The following is an 18,934-nucleotide window of genomic DNA, read 5'->3' as shown; positions in this document are numbered from 1 at the left end:
CAAGAAACCGTGAGAGACAGCTTGAGATAAGGTTTTACTGCAGGGAAGTGCAAAGGATCAATATTTATGCTTTTCTTTATAGCTTAAAATATAGTATGATGCAGTGTTATAAAAAAAAATCTATATAACTAAAAATAAAAAAATATGAGACTTTACTTTGCTACTAATGTTCTAGTCATTATCCATACTACACATACAATTCATTATATCAGAAGTTTTTTTTTACGCTTCAGGTTGGCTTTAAGTACCTCTGGCTGATTTAGAAACTAGCCTCATGTGCCCCAATACTGTTCATGATGCATGAAGGGAAACCTCCGATTCCACTCCTCACAACCATCATGTGCTTTACACTGAGTGTACATTACCTGAAAACAATCCAGAGTTATCCACAGGTCCTGGGAAGAGGTTGGTGTCCCCCACATTGTACATATCCCACGAGTCATAGCCCACATACTTCTTCCACTGTTTGAACCATCGGCTGTCCACCAAATACCTGAAACAGACATGGCGGTTAGTGGTGAAAACAGAACTGCTCCAGGCAAAAAAGATTTCCTTGGTATGGTTTCCAAGCTGTGGCACATCAGTCAACCTCCCCATACATTTCATGTTACATGATGTTCCCTTCCCACTACCATGTGAGGAACCCCAATCACATGACCACTGGCACCACACAGCCGTAACACACAGAGTGGCCATATTGCCTTTACTGGGCAGAACATCTGGTGAAGTAAAACTGAAGCGAGAGGGATATTACATCTTTATTCATGACTGTTATGCTGAGCTTTTGGCTTCAGTGGTTTGAATGCAGCCACACACTGTGACATTAGCAACAAAAAAGGGGATCTAAAATATCTGCCCAATGTATTTCATAGAACTACCATAGTTACATAGAATTAACAAAAATTAAAAACACTAAAACATCACAATCACAAGTAGGATATGGCAGTGCAAATGACTAACACGGGCAATGTAAATAACCTACACATACCTAAATTAAAGCTACCAATCACAAAATAGACAATTATGCATCCACAAATTTAATTTTTTTAAGTCAATTTCCCAAACAATTTTCTTGTTACAGTTTATACAGCTCCTTCAGAGATGCTGCAGTGTAACTACTTCCTGTTTTCATGGAAGCACAGGAGAATTGGACTGTTATCTGTGTTCGCCTTCTCTCCTGTGCAAGAGTTCAGGTCCGCTTTAAAGCGCTATTGTCACCATAAAAATACAATTTCAACAGCAACTGGTCTGAGTGTATTAAAGAGAATCTGTACTAGTCTTACACTAAAAAGCATACCATTCTATTCCTTATCTTTCTCCTGTGCCCCTCTGTGCTGTTTCTGCCACTCTCTGCTGCAATCCTGGCTTGTAATTAACAGTTTTAGGCAGTGTTTACAAACTAACCAGCTTGTGATAGGCTCATATAAACAGAGTGTGTGAGTCATACAGAGTGTGCAGGGGGCCTGCAGAGGGTGTGTATCGCTTCTATCCAATCACGAGCAGCCCTGCACATTCCACACATTCAAGCCTTAGCCCGACAGACACGACAGAGGAAAGGAGATAAGATTTATTACAGAGACAGTGCAAATAGGAAAGGCTGCAGTAAGCCAGAGCACATTAGAACAGGCATAGGAACTTATAGGATAGAAGAACTAAGGCTGAAAAATTTGTTACAGAGTCTCTTAAAGTGATAACGATGCTAATCAGGCATTCAAAACTTACAAAACTTTTTCTGCTGTTATGGTTTGTAGTTATCACATACTTTAGGAGCACTGGCCCTAGTGCCAAACAGGGCCAAAGAGTTGAATGCTGGGAGTTCTTTTTATCTATAATATATTCCTCCTCTTCCATTTATTTCCCTGCCTAGCTTTCTTATCTGAAACACCCCTGCTTAATTGTGTTTACAAGCAAGGCTGAGGTGAATCAGCGATTGTAGGAAAAGACATTGTAGTTCCTAGTATACACCTCAGTGGGAGTGTCTGAAGACTCTGGGAGGAGGGCAGCTAATGCATACACAATGAGCAAGAGAAGGAAGGGGGGAAAACAAGAGTTAGGGAGGATCTGATGTCAGCATTAGCTTGGCAAGATGGCCACTGCCTAGAATAGGATTTTCTGCTTTTCCATTATAAAATTCACAGGAATCAATACGTGGATAGCATAATACATCTGTTATGCAAGTAAAAGTAGTATTTATCTACTTATGTGTTTTATTTCTAGGTTAGCATGGGCGACGCTTGTTCTCTAAAACCACAAAAGAACAGAGCTGGAAAATCTGATCACTTATATGTGTGTATGCTTTTGTATATGCTTTGACCTTTAGGCACATTTTTGCTGCAAGATCACCGATGGCCAAAAAGAATCACTGTCCAAAGCAGCTTTGGCTGGCGACAAGTGAATCACAAGTCAAATCAAAAATAGCTTTATTGGCATAGTGTGGCTGTGGCTTGATAGTGTACTGGTTAATGGCTTTGCCTCTGACACAGGAAACCAGGGTTCAAATCTCGGCTCTTCCGAGCACCTATTTAGTAGGAGAACTTGGGCAAGACTCCCCAACACTGCTACTGCCTATGCAGTAACAATAGGCAACCACTACTCATTCGTTTAGTCGACTGACCATATGCACGTCTGCATACCAGATGTCTCTGTACATCACTGCTTCTTTCAGCTGTTGTATAGGCATGTTCATGGCTTCACATGGGCTGTCCATCCTTCTTAGCCTCTGTAATCTTCATTTACCCTCTATTTTTCCAAGCATCAAAAATGTCACCAGTCTTCTCAATATGTGACCAAAGTATTTGCGTTAAATGCTAGTATCAAGCCTTCTAGTTAACACTCTGGCCTTATTTCTAGAAGTACTGACTGGTTAGATCTTCCGTCAGTCCAATGAACTCTTAGTAGTTTGCTCCACATCCACTGTTCAAAGCATCGGTTTTTCTAAGCAAGTCCTCATTACTTCCACAGCCAGTTACTACTGGGAAGACCATAGCTTTAACTATCCTAATCTTTGATGGCAAAGTGACACCTCTATACTTTAGTGTCTTATGCAAACTTGCTATAGCTTTATTATTATTATTATTATTATGTATTTATATAGTGCCGACATCTTCCGCAGCGCTGTACAGAGTATATTGTCTTGTCACTTAACTGTCCCTCTGAAGAGCTCACAATCTAATTCCTACCATAGTCCTATGTCTATGTATGTATTGTGTAGTGTATGTATCGTAGTCTAAGGCCAATTTAGGGGGAAGCCAATTACCTTCTCTGTATGTTTTTGGGATGTGGTAGGAAACCGGAGTACCCGGAGGAAACCCACACAGACACGGGGAGAACATACAAACTCCTTGCAGATGTTGACCTGGCTGGGATTCGAACCGGGGACCCAGCGTTGCAAGGCGAGAGCGCTACCCACTATGCCACCCAAGTAACATACATCTCTTAAAAAGGACACCCGAGGTGAAAATAAACTAATAAAAAACAATTTAATCTATCCTCCTAAAAATGACTAAGATATTCCACAGGTTTTATTTTATATTTAAATCTACTTTTTAAGTTTTTACTGTTTTATTGTTTTTGCTCAATGACAATTTCATTGAAGTATGCCAGATCTAAAATCTATGAACTATTGACCCTTTTATCTCATTCCTGCTCTCAGAAGCCATTTTCTACAAGGTAAGTGTTTTATAGTTGTAATTTCTAATCAATGAGGGTCACACTGTAGTCTGACCCAGTCCTGACTCAGCAAGGAATTGCCACTTACATACCTGATGTTTAATTCTTTCAGGCAAAGAAAAAAAAAAGGAACTCAGCATAGTTATTTGTGTGCTTAGCACTGTACATACACATGTCTATCTCATCATGTTACATGTCACCTTGGTTGTCCTTTAATCGCATGACTGCAGTCACCAAATAGAAAACTGCCTGTACACAAATCCTGTGCTTTGTCCTTGTAGTGCGTGATCATCACAGAGTAACATCTGGAACTGTGATACATCAGACTACTATTTCTAGTCATCAACAGACCCAGTTACATCCAATGGTCCTAATCAGTTACGCCAGGTGTGGGGATAGGAGAGGGCGAGGCAGGGCTTCTCTGCGTAGCGCCAGAGTACAGCAAAGCGATTGTCAGACCCCAAATTACTTTTTCCTCTGAGTTGCTACGACTCGGAGGGGGAATAGTAATTAGCGGCACCTGGAATTTGTGCAGCATTCAAATCACCCCACGCCAAAATGATGGGCGACCACAGCGAATGTGCGCAGGAGAGGAGCCCAAAACACTGATCTATAACATGGCTGAACTGTTTAGGGTTACATACACAACCTCACAAGGAAACGTACCTTACACCAGTGACTGAAGTCCTATCTCTAAAATATGAATTCTGATTGGCAGCTGTGAAATGCAGCTCAGATTGGATGGTAATTACAGCCAGGAATTTAGTGGGAGGTCTCTCTTATGGGTAGCAAGGAAGTGACATTACACTGGAAATTCCTGAACAAGCAAGTTATTTTAAAGCACCTGTGTGCAGAGAACTTCTGTCTGAACAATGCGTCCGGCCCCGCCTAGTAATCCAGTACGCGTTTCATTTCTCAGCTGAACGATAAACAAGGCCGGCTGCTTTTACTTTCACTTCCCAGAAAGGGATTAAGCAATAAGAAACCCAGCAATCTGCAACCAGCGTCCCCAACCCCGCTTGTCTCTTGGGAAACCTGTCCATGTGTGACGTATGAACACCTAAAGGACTTGCGTCACTTCGTAATGGAGAGATATTCTGACAGCCTTACAAATGACAGTGGATTGTAACACAGCTGCACTAGTCATCTCTGTAAGGGCTCTACCATTAGAATGACACAGGAAAATGTGCCCTGCAGTCACTGCAGTCACTGAGAATACCCCAGTAACACTTTATGAAGCCAGATTGTAAACATGGGAAAAAGCAGTCAATGTATTCCAGGGGCATGTTACCGGACCACAAATAAATATGGTAATTTATGAACAGGACAGGAGGAAGCTGTTTACCCCTGTGGGGTGTGTCCAATAGAGTGGCCCTGTGGCTTTAGAGACTGCAGTTAGTAGTCACCCCCATGTAATGGTGAGTATGAAGTGTCCCTGAAGGGTGAAGATAAGGGCCTAATGTTTAGTTACAGTCAAGAGCATGACACAGCTACTGGGGTGGCGGGACATTAACGATCCCATGGAGTGCTGCAGCTATTAAGATGAGCCCTCCATGGAATGGGGTTATTGGTGCTGTGTGGCAATGCAGTAACTGAAGTGAGAGGTATATGTGCCATTTATTTATTGTATTTATAAAGCACCAACATATTACGCAGCGCTAAACATTAGTTTAGGTTACAGACAATATTTAGGGGTGACATACAGCAATATGACAATACAGGAATACAAGAAAACCAGATCACACAGCACAGTATGAGTACCAGGTAATGCTTAGTCAGTCACTGGATGGAGCATGGAGATTAGGCAAGTTAAGTTCACTCAGATGCATAGCATGGGTTCACAGTAATGGAGGTGCATGATCAGGTAGGACACAAAAGGAGGAGGACCCTGCCCAAAGGCTTACAATCTAGAGGGAGAGGTAAGGGAACAGAGTTCAGCTGTAGGTTTAGAGCACTTGTGAGGGGTAGTAGGCCAGAGTGAAAAGGTGACTTTTGAGGGCTTTCTTGAAGATGTTGAAGGAGGGGGCTGCCCTAATGGGTGGAGGTAGGAAGTTCCAAGGTGTTGGAGCAGCTCTTGAGAAGTCCTGTAGGCGTGCATGGGACTGGGTGATGGAGGGGGGCGGTTAGGCGAAGTTCATTGGAAGAGCGGAGTGAGCGGCTAGGTGTGTACCTCTGAGTAAGATTGGAAATGTAGGTTGGACAGGTTTTGTGGACAGATTTGTAGGTCAGACACAGTATCTTGAATCTGATTCTGGACTGGATAGGAAGCCAGTGGAGGGATTCTAGGAGGGGATCTGCCGTGGTGGAGCGATGGGAGCAGTGGATATTTCTGGCTGCCGCATTCATGATGGACTGCAGTGGGGCTGTTCAGGTCATAGGGAGACCAGACAGCAGGGCATTGCAGTAGTCAAGGCAGGAAATTATGAGGGCATGGATGAGGAGTTTGGTGGTGGCAGAGGTCAGGAAAGTATGAAATGATGTATGTCAGCGCTCCTCCTCTTCAGACTCTGTGCTCTATAAAACACAAACAAATACACTGCACATAGTGCATTACTGCCAGTCAATAATTCCCAAACTTTGTGAACCCTTAAAAAACACCCAGGGTGACCAATGGTGCCTCTGTGCCAAGCCCAGTGCGTAGTGCCAAACTGCTCACCAGATGGTTGCCACCTCAGACAACAGGTGGATCTAGCGTTTCGGTAATAGACCAGGCAAGCAGCTTTCCATAAAAGTTCAAACTCTTTAATCCAGATCAAACTTGTAAAAACACAAATAAAATGCTCATAGCGTAACACGTAAAATCAATATGATTCAGCCTGCGCCCCAAGAGCGCACTTACGTAGCAAGAAGATTATTGGGCATATCGGGCTCAAGGCCCAGTGGTGACACTCCTCTCCGGGTGGACTCGGCGTCCCGCAGCTCCCCCTCGGGGTGTCCGCTCACAGTTTCTGTATGGTCAATGCGACTGCTTAGCACTTCCGCATTCCGTGACGTCAGACGCACCTGGCTCCGCCCTACGCGTTTCGTCCGTGCGGACTCATCAGGGGCTAATCAGACGCACCTGGCTCCGCCCTACGCGTTTCGTCCGTGCGGACTCATCAGGGGCTAATCAGCCCCTGATGAGTCCGCACGGACGAAACGCGTAGGGCGGAGCCAGGTGCGTCTGACGTCACGGAATGCGGAAGTGCTAAGCAGTCGCATTGACCATACAGAAACTGTGAGCGGACACCCCGAGGGGGAGCTGCGGGACGCCGAGTCCACCCGGAGAGGAGTGTCACCACTGGGCCTTGAGCCCGATATGCCCAATAATCTTCTTGCTACGTAAGTGCGCTCTTGGGGCGCAGGCTGAATCATATTGATTTTACGTGTTACGCTATGAGCATTTTATTTGTGTTTTTACAAGTTTGATCTGGATTAAAGAGTTTGAACTTTTATGGAAAGCTGCTTGCCTGGTCTATTACCGAAACGCTAGATCCACCTGTTGTCTGAGGTGGCAACCATCTGGTGAGCAGTTTGGCACTATGCACTGGGCTTGGCACAGAGGCACCATTGGTCACCCTGGGTGTTTAAGGGTTCACAAAGTTTGGGAATTATTGACTGGCAGTAATGCACTATGTGCAGTGTATTTGTTTGTGTTTTATAGAGCACAGAGTCTGAAGAGGAGGAGCGCTGACATACATCATTTCATATTGTCTATTGCTGGACTCTTTTGTGATAGCGCATACTCGTGCTGATTATATGTGATTGTAATTTGTATATCTGGGCAAGTATAGGATTCAATTTATGGTATTAAGGCAAAACTTTTTGGTCTAGATAGAATCACGGGCAGGCGCAGTTTGCATACATAATAGAGGTCAGGAAAGGGCGAATCTTACAGATGTTACGAAAGTGGAAGTTGCAGGACTTTGTGAGGTTTTGGATGTGGGAAGTGAAGGAGAGTGCGGAGTCCAGGGTGACACCCAGACAACGGGCTTGAGAGGTAGGGACGAATAGTAGTGTGGTTAACAGTGACATGCACATCTGGGAGGTTCGTGGATGGCCGGGGTGGGAAGATCATAAATTCCGTGCCATATATTTCCTTTTAAAGAGAACCTGAACTGAAAATAAAAAGTCAAAATGATCATACACACGTGCTTGTTTCAGACGCTTCAGCAGCCAAAGAGATCAGCAGGTCACCAGGCAACTAGTCAGTGTTCTCCCCAGGCTCTTTTAGCCAGGTGCTCCACCCGGCTAGTTTTGGTGAGCACCCGGCTGTCATCGGCTCAACTCCACCTCTACTGTAAGCAGAAATGTGCAGAGAAGCACTGGCCCTGCATTCTTTCATCTCGCCCCACCCGGCTACTTTTTCATGCCACCCGGCTGCAACAAAATTGTGGGGAGAACACTGCTAGTGTTTAAAAGGAAATAGATATAGCGGCCTCCAAACCCCCTTCAGTTCAGGGGGACTTTAATGTGTGAGTATGACGATGCAGTATGAAAGGACCGGGAAAGGTTTAAGTGGGCTTAGTAGTCCCATGTTACACTACACCCCCTTAAAGAGACTCCGTAACAAAAATTACATCCTGTTTTTTATCATCCTACAAGTTCCAAAAGCTATTCTAATGTGTTCTGGCTTACTGCAGCACGTTCTACTATCACCATCTCTGTAATAAATCAACTTATCTCTCTCTTGTCAGACTTGTCAGGCCTGTGTCTGGAAGGCTGCCAAGTTCTTCAGTGTTGTGGTTCTGCTATGAACTCCCCCTTCCAGGCCCCTCTCTGCACACTGCCTGTGTATTTTATTAGATTAGGGCAGCTTCTCTCTTCTCTCTAATCTTTTACAAGCTGGATAAATCCTCCTCTGAGCTGGCTGGGCTTTCACATACTGAGGAATTACATACAGGCAGAGCTGTCTGCACTCTGCAGGAAGAAACAGCCTGACACTTCAGTGGACAGAGCTGCAGAGGGAAAGAAACACACAAATGATCTCTTGAGATTCAAAAGGAAGGGTGTATACAGCCTGCTTGTGTATGATTGTATTTTCTATGTGTGGACATACTGTACATCAATCTACTTTCTGTTTTGGTGGCCATTTTGTTTGTTTATAAACAAAGTTTTTAAAACAGTTTTTAACCACTTTTAATGCGGCGAGGAGCGGCGAAATTGTGACAGAGGGTAATAGGAGATGTCCCCTAACGCACTGGTATGTTTACTTTTGTGCGATTTTAACAATACAGATTCTCTTTAAATTGTTCTTGATCCGAGGCAGTCGTGTGGGACAGCCTCTGCCAAGAATCTAGTGTGTTTGTACAGCGGCAGTGTGTTTTGCATCAGCAAGAGATTCAGCATGGCGTATCATCCTGCCTGAGTGCTGGCGCACACTACTGTTCCTCCTCCTTACCCCTCCCACTCTGTCATACGCCATATCCTGCACAGAAGTGTGTGTACTTATGTCTAGGGATGGTCATGAGATGCAAAGAATTCCAGCTGATGATGGATTATGCAAATCAATAAGGCTGGGTGCACCCATAACAGAACGTGAAAGGTCACAATTTCTGTCATGTGCATTTTGTTTTGTATTTTTAGTGCGTTTGCGTTTTTTCTTCCGCATATGCATTTTCTAGCATTATGCGTGCATTTTTACATGTTTGCGGTTCACATATACAAAATGCATATGAGTTTTGTATACATTTTCAATGCATTTTTAAATTGTGGTTTATGCACATCACTAGTAAAACAACAGGAAGCTGAAATGCATCACAAAACAATTTTTTGTTGAAAAAAATGCATATAAAAATGCATACAAAACACAATACATTGGGTTCCCATTGACTTTCATTATGTGCTTTTTTGATGAGTTTTTAAATATTATGCAACAAAACTAGAGTTTTTAAAAAACGTATGCATGCGTTTTATATGCATTTTTTCATGCGGTCCATAGACTTCAATTAGCAGCAAAAACGCAGCGTTTTCCGCAACACTTGCGTTTTTGCTAAGTGTGCACCTAGCCTGAAGCTTGAAATTGGACCAAAATAATTCCACCCCGACTTGATCTGAATGGTCCATTTTCAAGATACATACATAAATTGCATAATCCTGCATCAACTCAGAATTATTTGCATTTCATTGACTATCCCTATCGGCGACACATTAGAGCAACCTCATAGCACAGTCGCTATTGACAGAGCAGGAAGCCCACCATAGTGATGCACCTAATGACACAGCAATGCCGCTTCCTTCCATAGTGTGGGCCCTGATCACACAGCAGTGCCCCACTGTGGCCCCTAATGCCACAGTATTCAGAGAGTACTTATAGTAAGGCCATTGATGACAGAGCCCCCCCCCTTACATGACCATTGATGACAGAGCCACCCCCCCCCCCTTACATTGCACCCAACGACAAAGCACTGCCTCACTATAGTGTGGCCCGTAATTACACATTAGTGCCACCCACAGTGTGACCAGTGTTGGCACACAAGTGCCCCCACCGTTTGACCTTAGGTGACACGGCTGTTCTCCCTGTAAGTGAGGACCCTGGTGACAGTGCACCACAATCCCACCATGTACCCCCTAGTAACTGCAGTACTGCCCATAGTGTACTCTGGTAACAGCAGTGACACTCACGAGCATGTGACCTCTGTTGATACAGCAGTGACCTCCTTATAGAGTGAGCACTGGTTATATAGTAATGCTCCTTCAGTGTTACCCCTGATGATACAGCAGAGCCCAATCAGTGTTATCCCTGGCGATACAGCAATGCCCACAAGTGTTACCCCTTGTGGCATAAAAGTACCCCTCCATAATGTGACCCCTGCTGGCACACCAGTGCTGCTCCCATAGTGTGTCCCTCATATACTGTCACCTGGTGACTGAAGACCCGCCCCTTCCAAGTTGCCAACAATGATGCAGCAGCGTCCCCTCCAAAATGTTGCACCAAATGACACAACTATGCCCTCACATAGCATGGCTCCACAAAATATGGACCCTAATGACAAAGCAGTGCTTTCCTCCACATAGTGTGGCTTCAGTGAACTCCTATAGTGTGACGCGGCAGTGCTAACCACAGTGTGTCCATTATTGACACAGCAGTGCTACCCCAAGTGCCTGTAATGACACAGCGGTGTCCCCTACAGTGTGATTTCTAATGACACAGCGGTGTCCCCTACAGTGTGATTTCTAATGACACAGCGGTGCCCCCTACAGTGTGATTTCTAATGACACAGCGGTGCCCCCTACAGTGTGATTTCTAATGACACGGCGGTGCCCCCTACAGTGTGGTGTCTAATGACACGGCGGTGCCCCCTACAGTGTGGTGTCTAATGACACGGCGGTGCCCCCTACGGTGTGGTGTCTAATGACACGGCGGTGCCCCCTACGGTGTGGTGTCTAATGACACAGCGGTGCCCCCTACGGTGTGATTTCTAATGACACAGCGGTGTCCCCTACGGTGTGATTTCTAATGACAGCGGTGCCCCCTACAGTGTGATTTCTAATGACACAGCGGTGCCCCCTACAGTGTGGTTTCTAATGACACAGCGGTGCCCCCTACAGTGTGGTTTCTAATGACACAGCGGTGCCCCCTACAGTGTGGTTTCTAATGACACAGCGGTGCCCCCTACAGTGTGGTTTCTAATGACACAGCGGTGCCCCCTACAGTGTGGTTTCTAATGACACAGCGGTGCCCCTACAGTGTGGTTTCTAATGACACAGCGGTGCCCCCTACAGTGTGGTTTCTAATGACACAGCGGTGCCCCCTACAGTGTGGTTTCTAATGACACAGCGGTGCCCCCTACAGTGTGGTTTCTAATGACACAGCGGTGCCCCCTACAGTGTGATTTCTAATGAGACAGCCGTGCCCCTACAGTGTGGTATATAATGACACAGCCGTGCCCCCTACAGTGTGGCATCTAATGACACAGCAGTGCCCCCTACAGTGTGGCATCTAATGACACAGCAGTGCCCCCTACAGTGTGGCATCTAATGACACAGCAGTGCCCCCTACAGTGTGGCATCTAATGACACAGCAGTGCCCCCTACAGTGTGGCATCTAATGACACAGCAGTGCCCCCTACAGTGTGGCATCTAATGACACAGCAGTGCCCCCTACAGTGTGGCATCTAATGACACAGCAGTGCCCCCTACAGTGTGGCATCTAATGACACAGCAGTGCCCCCTACAGTGTGGCATCTAATGACACAGCAGTGCCCCCTACAGTGTGGCATCTAATGACACAGCAGTGCCCCCTAGTGTGGCATCTACTGACACAGCAGTGCCCCCTAGTGTGGCATCTAATGACACAGCAGTGCCCCCTACAGTGTGGCATCTAATGACACAGCAGTGCCCCCTACAGTGTGATTTCTAATGACACAGCGGTGCCCCCCACAGTGTGGTTTCTAATGACACAGCGGTGCCCCTACAGTGTGGTTTCTAATGACACAGCGGTGCCTCCTACAGTGTGGTTTCTAATGACACAGCAGTGCCCCCTACAGTGTGGCATCTAATGACACAGCAGTGCCCCCTACAGTGTGGCATCTAATGACACAGCAGTGTCCCCTACAGTGTGGCATCTAATGACACAGCCGTGCCCCCTACAGTGTGGTTTCTAATGACACAGCGGTGCCCCCTACAGTGTGATTTCTAATGACACAGCAGTGCCCCCTACAGTGTGATTTCTAATGAGACAGCCATGCCCCTACAGTGTGGTATCTAATGACACAGCAGTGCCCCCTACAGTGTGGCATCTAATGACACAGCAGTGCCCCCTACAGTGTGGCATCTAATGACACAGCAGTGCCCCCTACAGTGTGGCATCTAATGACACAGCAGTGCCCCCTACAGTGTGGCATCTAATGACACAGCAGTGCCCCCTACAGTGTGGCATCTAATGACACAGCAGTGCCCCCTACAGTGTGGCATCTAATGACACAGCAGTGCCCCCTACAGTGTGGCATCTAATGACACAGCAGTGCCCCCTAGTGTGGCATCTAATGACACAGCATTGCCCCCTACAGTGTGGCATCTAATGACACAGCAGTGCCCCCTACAGTGTGGTTTCCAATGACACAGCAGTGCCCCCTACAGTGTGGTTTCCAATGAGAAAGCAGTGCACCCTACAGTGTGGTATCTAACAACACAGCAGTGCCCACTACAGTATGGTCTCTAATGACACAGCAGTGCCCCTTACAGTGTGGTATCTAATGACACAGCAGTGGTCCCTACAGTGTGATTTCTAATATGACACAGCAGTGGCCCCTACAGTGTGATTTCTAATATGACACAGCAGTGCCCCCTACAGTGTGGCACAGCAGTGCCCCCTACAGTGTGGCACAGCAGTGCCCCCTACAGTGTGGCACAGCAGTGCCCCCTACAGTGTGGCACAGCAGTGCCCCCTACAGTGTGGCACAGCAGTGCCCCCTACAGTGTGGCACAGCAGTGCCCCCTACAGTGTGGCACAGCAGTGCCCCCTACAGTGTGGCACAGCAGTGCCCCCTACAGTATGGCACAGCAGTGCCCCCTACAGTGTGGCACAGCAGTGCCCCCTACAGTGTGGCACAGCAGTGTCCCATACAGTGTGGCACAGCAGTGCCCTCTACAGTGTGGCACAGCAGTGCCCCCTACAGTGTGGCACAGCAGTGCCCCCTACAGTGTGGCACAGCAGTGCCCCTCAAAGTCCGGTGCTTATGACACAGCAGTGTTACACCACAGTAAGAGATACCCCTGCTGCACAGTGGCCCCAGGTGACAGCACAAGCCTCACTCAGTGCAGCCACTAGGCACAAGTGTACCCCCAACACTATGCCCCTTGGTCATATAACCGCATACCCATAGTGTGGCCCCTAATAACAAATCACTGCCCCAGCATAATGTGGTCCTTGGACAGACAGTATTGCCCTCCCATAATATGGCCCATAATGACACAGCACTGTCTCCCTTATAGTGTGGCCCCTGATAACACAGCAGTCCTACTCCCCAATCTCACCACTCGTCCCCCTTGCGCAGCGGAGTTTTCAGCAGTTCCCCTAACTCGTTCTTCTGGGTTTCGGGTTCCGGTACCGAGGCCGGCTCTCCGCCTCCCTCCGCCATTGCTACTCAGCTAACGCCTTCGGGAACGCGCACGTTTCAATACCACCCGGCCGTCATCGCGTCGCGTGCGCGTTCCTCCGCCCGAGGAGGACAGGTTTAACCACGTGACCTCATTGCTGTCCTTGCGCATGCGCACAGCAGCTCCGCCGTTCCCGCCCTCAACTCATGACTCATTACTCCCCTTCTGGTGTAATGAGAGTTCCTGCTGCCCGGAAGCTGCCTTCCTCACTGAGTATCACGCATGCTCAGTGGGAACTTAAAGAGGAACTCCAGTGAAAATAATGTAATAAAAAAGTGCTTTATTTTTACAATAATTATTTATAAATGATTTAGTCAGTGTTTGCCCATTGTAAAATCTTTAAAATCCCTTATTTACATTCTGACATTTATTACATGGTGACATTTTTACTGTTGGCAGGTGATGTAGCTGCTGCATGTTTTTGTGGCAGTTGGCAACAGCTGTAAACAGCTATTTCCCACAATGCAGCAAGGTTCACAGACAGGAAACTGCCAGGAGTAGTACAAAAGAGTTTCTTGTGGGAGGGGTTTCACCACAATATCAGTCATACAGCGCTCCCTGATGGTCTGTTTGTGAAAAGGAATAGATTTCTCATGTAAAAGGGTATCAGCTACTGATTGGGATAAAGTTCAATTCTTGGTCAGAGTTTCTCTTTAAATACTATTTCCCCCGAAATATCTCTGCTTCCACACCATCTACACTCCCGAAATTATCAGGGCAGGGCCCCACCGGTTCCTGAAATAGATTACAGAAATCTATCTTGGGAACCAGCGGGACTCGGGGCTGCAATTTGGCACAGAGGTAGTTTCGGGGTCCCCTCTCTACCCTGAACATTTGGGGAGCATAGGAGGTGTGAAAGCGGAAATATTTGGGGAGTTTATCGGGGCAGCACAATTAACCACTTGACCACTCGGGTTTTACCCCTTTAGGACCAGAGCAATTTTCACCGGTCAGCGCTCCTCCCTTTCTTTCACCAATAACTTAATCACAGCTAATCACAACGACATGATCTATATCTTATTTTTTTCGCTACCAATTTAGCTTTCTTTGGGAGGCACATTATGCTAAGAGTTATTTTATTCTAGACACATTTTTATTGGAATAATAAGAAAAAATTGAAAAAAATAATTATTTCTCAGATTTGGCCATTATAGTGTTAAAATAAAACATTCTATTGTTTATAAAACCTACACATTTTATTTGCCAATTTGTCCCGGTTATTGCAACGTTTAACATTTTTCCCTAGTACACTATATGGCGCCAATATTTTATTTAGAAATAAAGGTGCATTTTTTCAGGTTTGCGTCCATCACTATTTATACGCCCCCAAATTAAACATTACAGTATTATACCTCCTTGCCATACCTATTTAAAAAGTTCAGTCCCAGGCAACTATTTATGTTTTTTTTTTGCTTTTTTATGTACATTTTTTTTTATAGTTATATAAAAACTGTTTGGGTACTATGGGGGAGTGTGGGAGGGAAATAGTTAATTTTAGGAGTAAGTGTAGGTAAATGTGGTGTGATGTAGTTTTACTATTTGGCCACAAGATGTCCTCAGTCATTATTTCCGAATGAAGTAATGCATGGCAGTGTAACAGCCAGAAGATACAATGATGCAGGCATCTAACAGATGCCAGCATTCATTGATTCGGGGAATTAGATTTATGAATGGGAACTGCGTTCCCATTCATTAATGTCCCCGCTAACCGGCGGTAATGGTAGTGCCCACGCATGACCCCGCTCCCATTGACAAACTTTCGTGGCCCTGGGACTTCAGGTGAAGTTTCCCAGGGTGTGATTATACTGCACCTGGTGCAGTAAGTAGTTAAACAGGAAATGTGGCCGCACAGGCGCCTACTGCGCATGGGCAGCACTAATTCCCAGGCAGCAGAATCTGTCATTTCACCGGCCACTGACAGACCTAGCGCCTGCATAGATCGCCGAATCATCAGAAACAGTGTGCATGCGCATAGTGAAACTATTCTCTAGCCCTTAAAGTGTGCGTGTGACAATGTTCTGTCACAAATAGGTTACATCGCGCTCTGTCCCTCGTTTGTTATTGCCTAGTTCTGCACACTCCTCCTCCTGCTGCTATGGCTGGTATATGGGTGGTCATAGAAGGGAGAAACTCAGAAACATAAATTAGGAGAGTGACAGGTCACATAGCTGGCCGTAACCCACCCACTCTCGAAAGTTTGTAGCCAGTGGCGTAGCAATAGGGGTTGCAGAGGTCTCATCCGCACCGAGGCCCTTGAGCCAGAGGGCCCCCATAGGGCCCTCCCTCAATTACAGCATTAGCTCTCTATTGCTCCTGTGCTGGTAATAATCAGTTCTATAGATGCTTTGAATAGTAGTAATCATTAACAAGCTGTTTCCCATCCTCTTCTTGCACCTCAGACACTGTGGTTGTCCTTGGCAGGTTTTGGTGCACCATATCAATTATTATGTATAGAGTGCTTGGGGGGCCCCAATGTAAAACTCGCACTGGGGCCCAGAATTCCTTAGCCACGCCACAGAAGACATAAGGTGCGATGGGGCATGCGCGTGGTTGTGCTGCGCACGCGCAGTATGCCCCAGATTGGAGGACTTTCTGGAGTAAAATGCAGAGGATCCAGTTTGTTTGTTTTGTTAACCTAGGCGACCCCCTCAAATCACTCTTCCAAACCTCCTTAAGTCCTTACAGGAGTATAGTCAAAATCCGAATTCATAGCAGTAAACATGGGACTGGAGATTATATTTTATTTATTTTCAAAAAAAAAAATAACAAAAGAAAGGAACATAAGAAACATTTTGAACATAAGACAACATCAGGTGTACAACAACAACAGCAGTCTTTTATGAAGAAAATTAGCCAGAGGGTAACAGTAGCAGCTTTAGAGCATAAAGCCGTGTATGCATAATTACCTAAGGACAAACAGGTAAGACAGGGAACAAGCACAATCAAGAGATATTTGAAGCCGCCCATACAAACCATGGATCCCAGTTTGCGTCAAACTGAGAGGTAGTCTCCCTAATAATGGATTGGAAGTGATTTTTTCTAGCACATATATATATATATATATATATATATATATATATATATATATATATATATATATATATATATATATATATATATAGTATTCTGTTTATCAGTTCGTTGAGATGATGGCTGCTTTTAAGCAGAACTAGCCCTTTCCATTTGGGGATGAGGCAATTTGCTTCCTAGGGATAAATCTCCCTTTGGATATGAAGCACCTTTTATACTTTGAATTTTCTAATCTTTGCTAGATGCTTTGGGGACGGACCTCGGGAACTGTGGCTCGGATGCAAAAATATCTTAAAAATGAATGTGATGCTGAGGGTGCTTATCCTCCTTTCCATGATCCCCATTCCCCTCCCCAATGAGGTTTTTTTTTTTCTTCTAAAATAAGATCACTATTCATACAATTTTATATGGAGAGGCAAATCTCCTTGGTTGGCTTATAAGGTATAGATTTGGAGGAAGGGAAAAGGGGAATTAGGTCTCCCAGATGTCAAAACCTATTACAGGGTGGTAGCCTTAGCAAGTATTGTGATCACATGGAAGGGAGAGATCAGATTACAATTTGTGATTAGACAGGGAGGGGGAATTAAACAGGCTCAACTCTCTAAATACATACAGACAGAGCCGAGACAAGGTCCTCCAGCACCCAAGGCTGAGACACCAAAGTGCGCCCCTCCATCCCTCTCACCCCAGCTGCCACACACTGATTGCTATTAGACTAGAAGCTCCCCCTGGGCCCCCAACACCTGAATCTCTATCTGACTTGCAGCCACTGCCATGTATCCACCTTTCTTATTTCTCTCTGCTTCAAATAATAGGGGAATGATAGCTGAGTGAGTTGTGCGTCCCCTCCTACACTGCGCTCTGAGGCTGAAACCACTTTCGCCTCTGCCTCAGCCCGGCCCTGCATACAGGGTGCATTTCTCTATGTATTTCTTCAGTCCCGTGCAAGAGTTTAGGTCCACTTTAAAAAGACACTGAAGCGGAAAAAAAACTATGATATTATGATTTGTATGTGTAGCACAGCTAAGAAATAAAACATTAAGATCAGATACATCAGTGTAATTGTTTCCAGTACAGGAAGAGTTAAGAAACTCCAGTTGTTATCTCTATGCAAAAAAAGCCATTAATCTCTACAACTTTCAAAGTGGTGGAGAGGGCTGACTTTTATTATCTCAACTGTAAGTGAACAGTTTTCTTTTTATCTGCCAGAGGAGAGGTCATTAGTTCACAGACTGCTCTGAAATAATCATTTTGAATGCTGAGTGTTGTGTAATCTGCACATATTATAGAATGATGCAATGTTAGAAAAAACACTATATACCTGAAAATAAAAATATGAGAATATTTTCTTTGCTGCTAATCTTCTAGTAATTATTCATAGTACACAACCAATTCATTACATCATATATATTTTTTTCGCTTCAGTGTCTCTTTAAAGGGGTACTGAAGAGAGAGGTATATGGAGGCTGCCATGTTTATTTCCTTTTAAACAATACCAGTTGCCTGGCTGTCCTGCTGATCCTCTGCCTCTAATACTATTATCCATAGCCCCTGAACAAGCATGCAGCAGATCAGGTGTTTCAGACTTTAAAGTCAGATCTGACAAGACTAGCTGCATGCTTGTTTCTGGTGTTATTCAGATACTACTGCAGAGAAATAGACCAGCAGGGCTGCCAGGCAACTGGTATTGATTAAAAGAAAATAAATATGGCAGCCTCCGTATACCTCTTACTTCAGTTGTCCTTTAAACAATACCAGTTGCCTGGCTGTCCTGCTGATCCTCTGCCTCTAATACTTTTAGTCATAGACCCTGAATAAGCATACAGTAGATCAGGTGTTTTTGACAGTCAGATCTGATAAGGTTAGCTGCATGCTTGTTCCCAGTGTGATTCGGACACCACTGCAGCCAAATAGACCAGCAGGGCTGCCAGGCAACTGGTATTGTTTAAAAGGAAATAAATATGGCAGCCTCCTTATTCTTCTACCTGCAGTTGTCCTTTAAAGGGACTTAGAGCTGGGAAAAAGAAAACGTTTTATACATACCTGGGGCTATCTCCAGCCCCATACGTTAGGATCGCTCCCATGCCGCCGTCCTCCTCTGCCCGCAGCTTTGGTACTGGGTACCTGCACTTCCGTCAGTCGGCCCAGGTCTACG

The 18,934-nt window shown here is 45.4% G+C and overlaps 1 protein-coding gene across 1 annotated transcript in view; it reads right to left on the bottom strand.

Moving 5' to 3' along the window:
• The window catches only part of USP4 (ubiquitin specific peptidase 4), a 53,834-nt gene extending 39,990 nt beyond the window's left edge, over window positions 1–13,844 (bottom strand). The window contains exons 1-2 of the mRNA XM_068252904.1: window positions 13,627–13,844; window positions 366–493 (exon numbers count right to left, since the gene is read on the bottom strand). Of these exons, the coding sequence (XP_068109005.1) occupies window positions 366–493; window positions 13,627–13,730 (232 nt within the window). The 5' untranslated portion in view covers window positions 13,731–13,844. The remainder of the gene's footprint in view (window positions 1–365; window positions 494–13,626) is intronic.
• Window positions 13,845–18,934: the final 5,090 nt, after the last annotated feature.

The sequence above is a fragment of the Hyperolius riggenbachi genome, chromosome 9 (genome assembly GCF_040937935.1).
Source record: "Hyperolius riggenbachi isolate aHypRig1 chromosome 9, aHypRig1.pri, whole genome shotgun sequence".
In the NCBI taxonomy this organism is placed as follows: Eukaryota; Metazoa; Chordata; class Amphibia; order Anura; family Hyperoliidae; genus Hyperolius; species Hyperolius riggenbachi.
The sequence above is the reverse complement of the archived record's forward strand: the minus strand, read 5'-3'. Positions and strand labels throughout refer to the sequence as shown.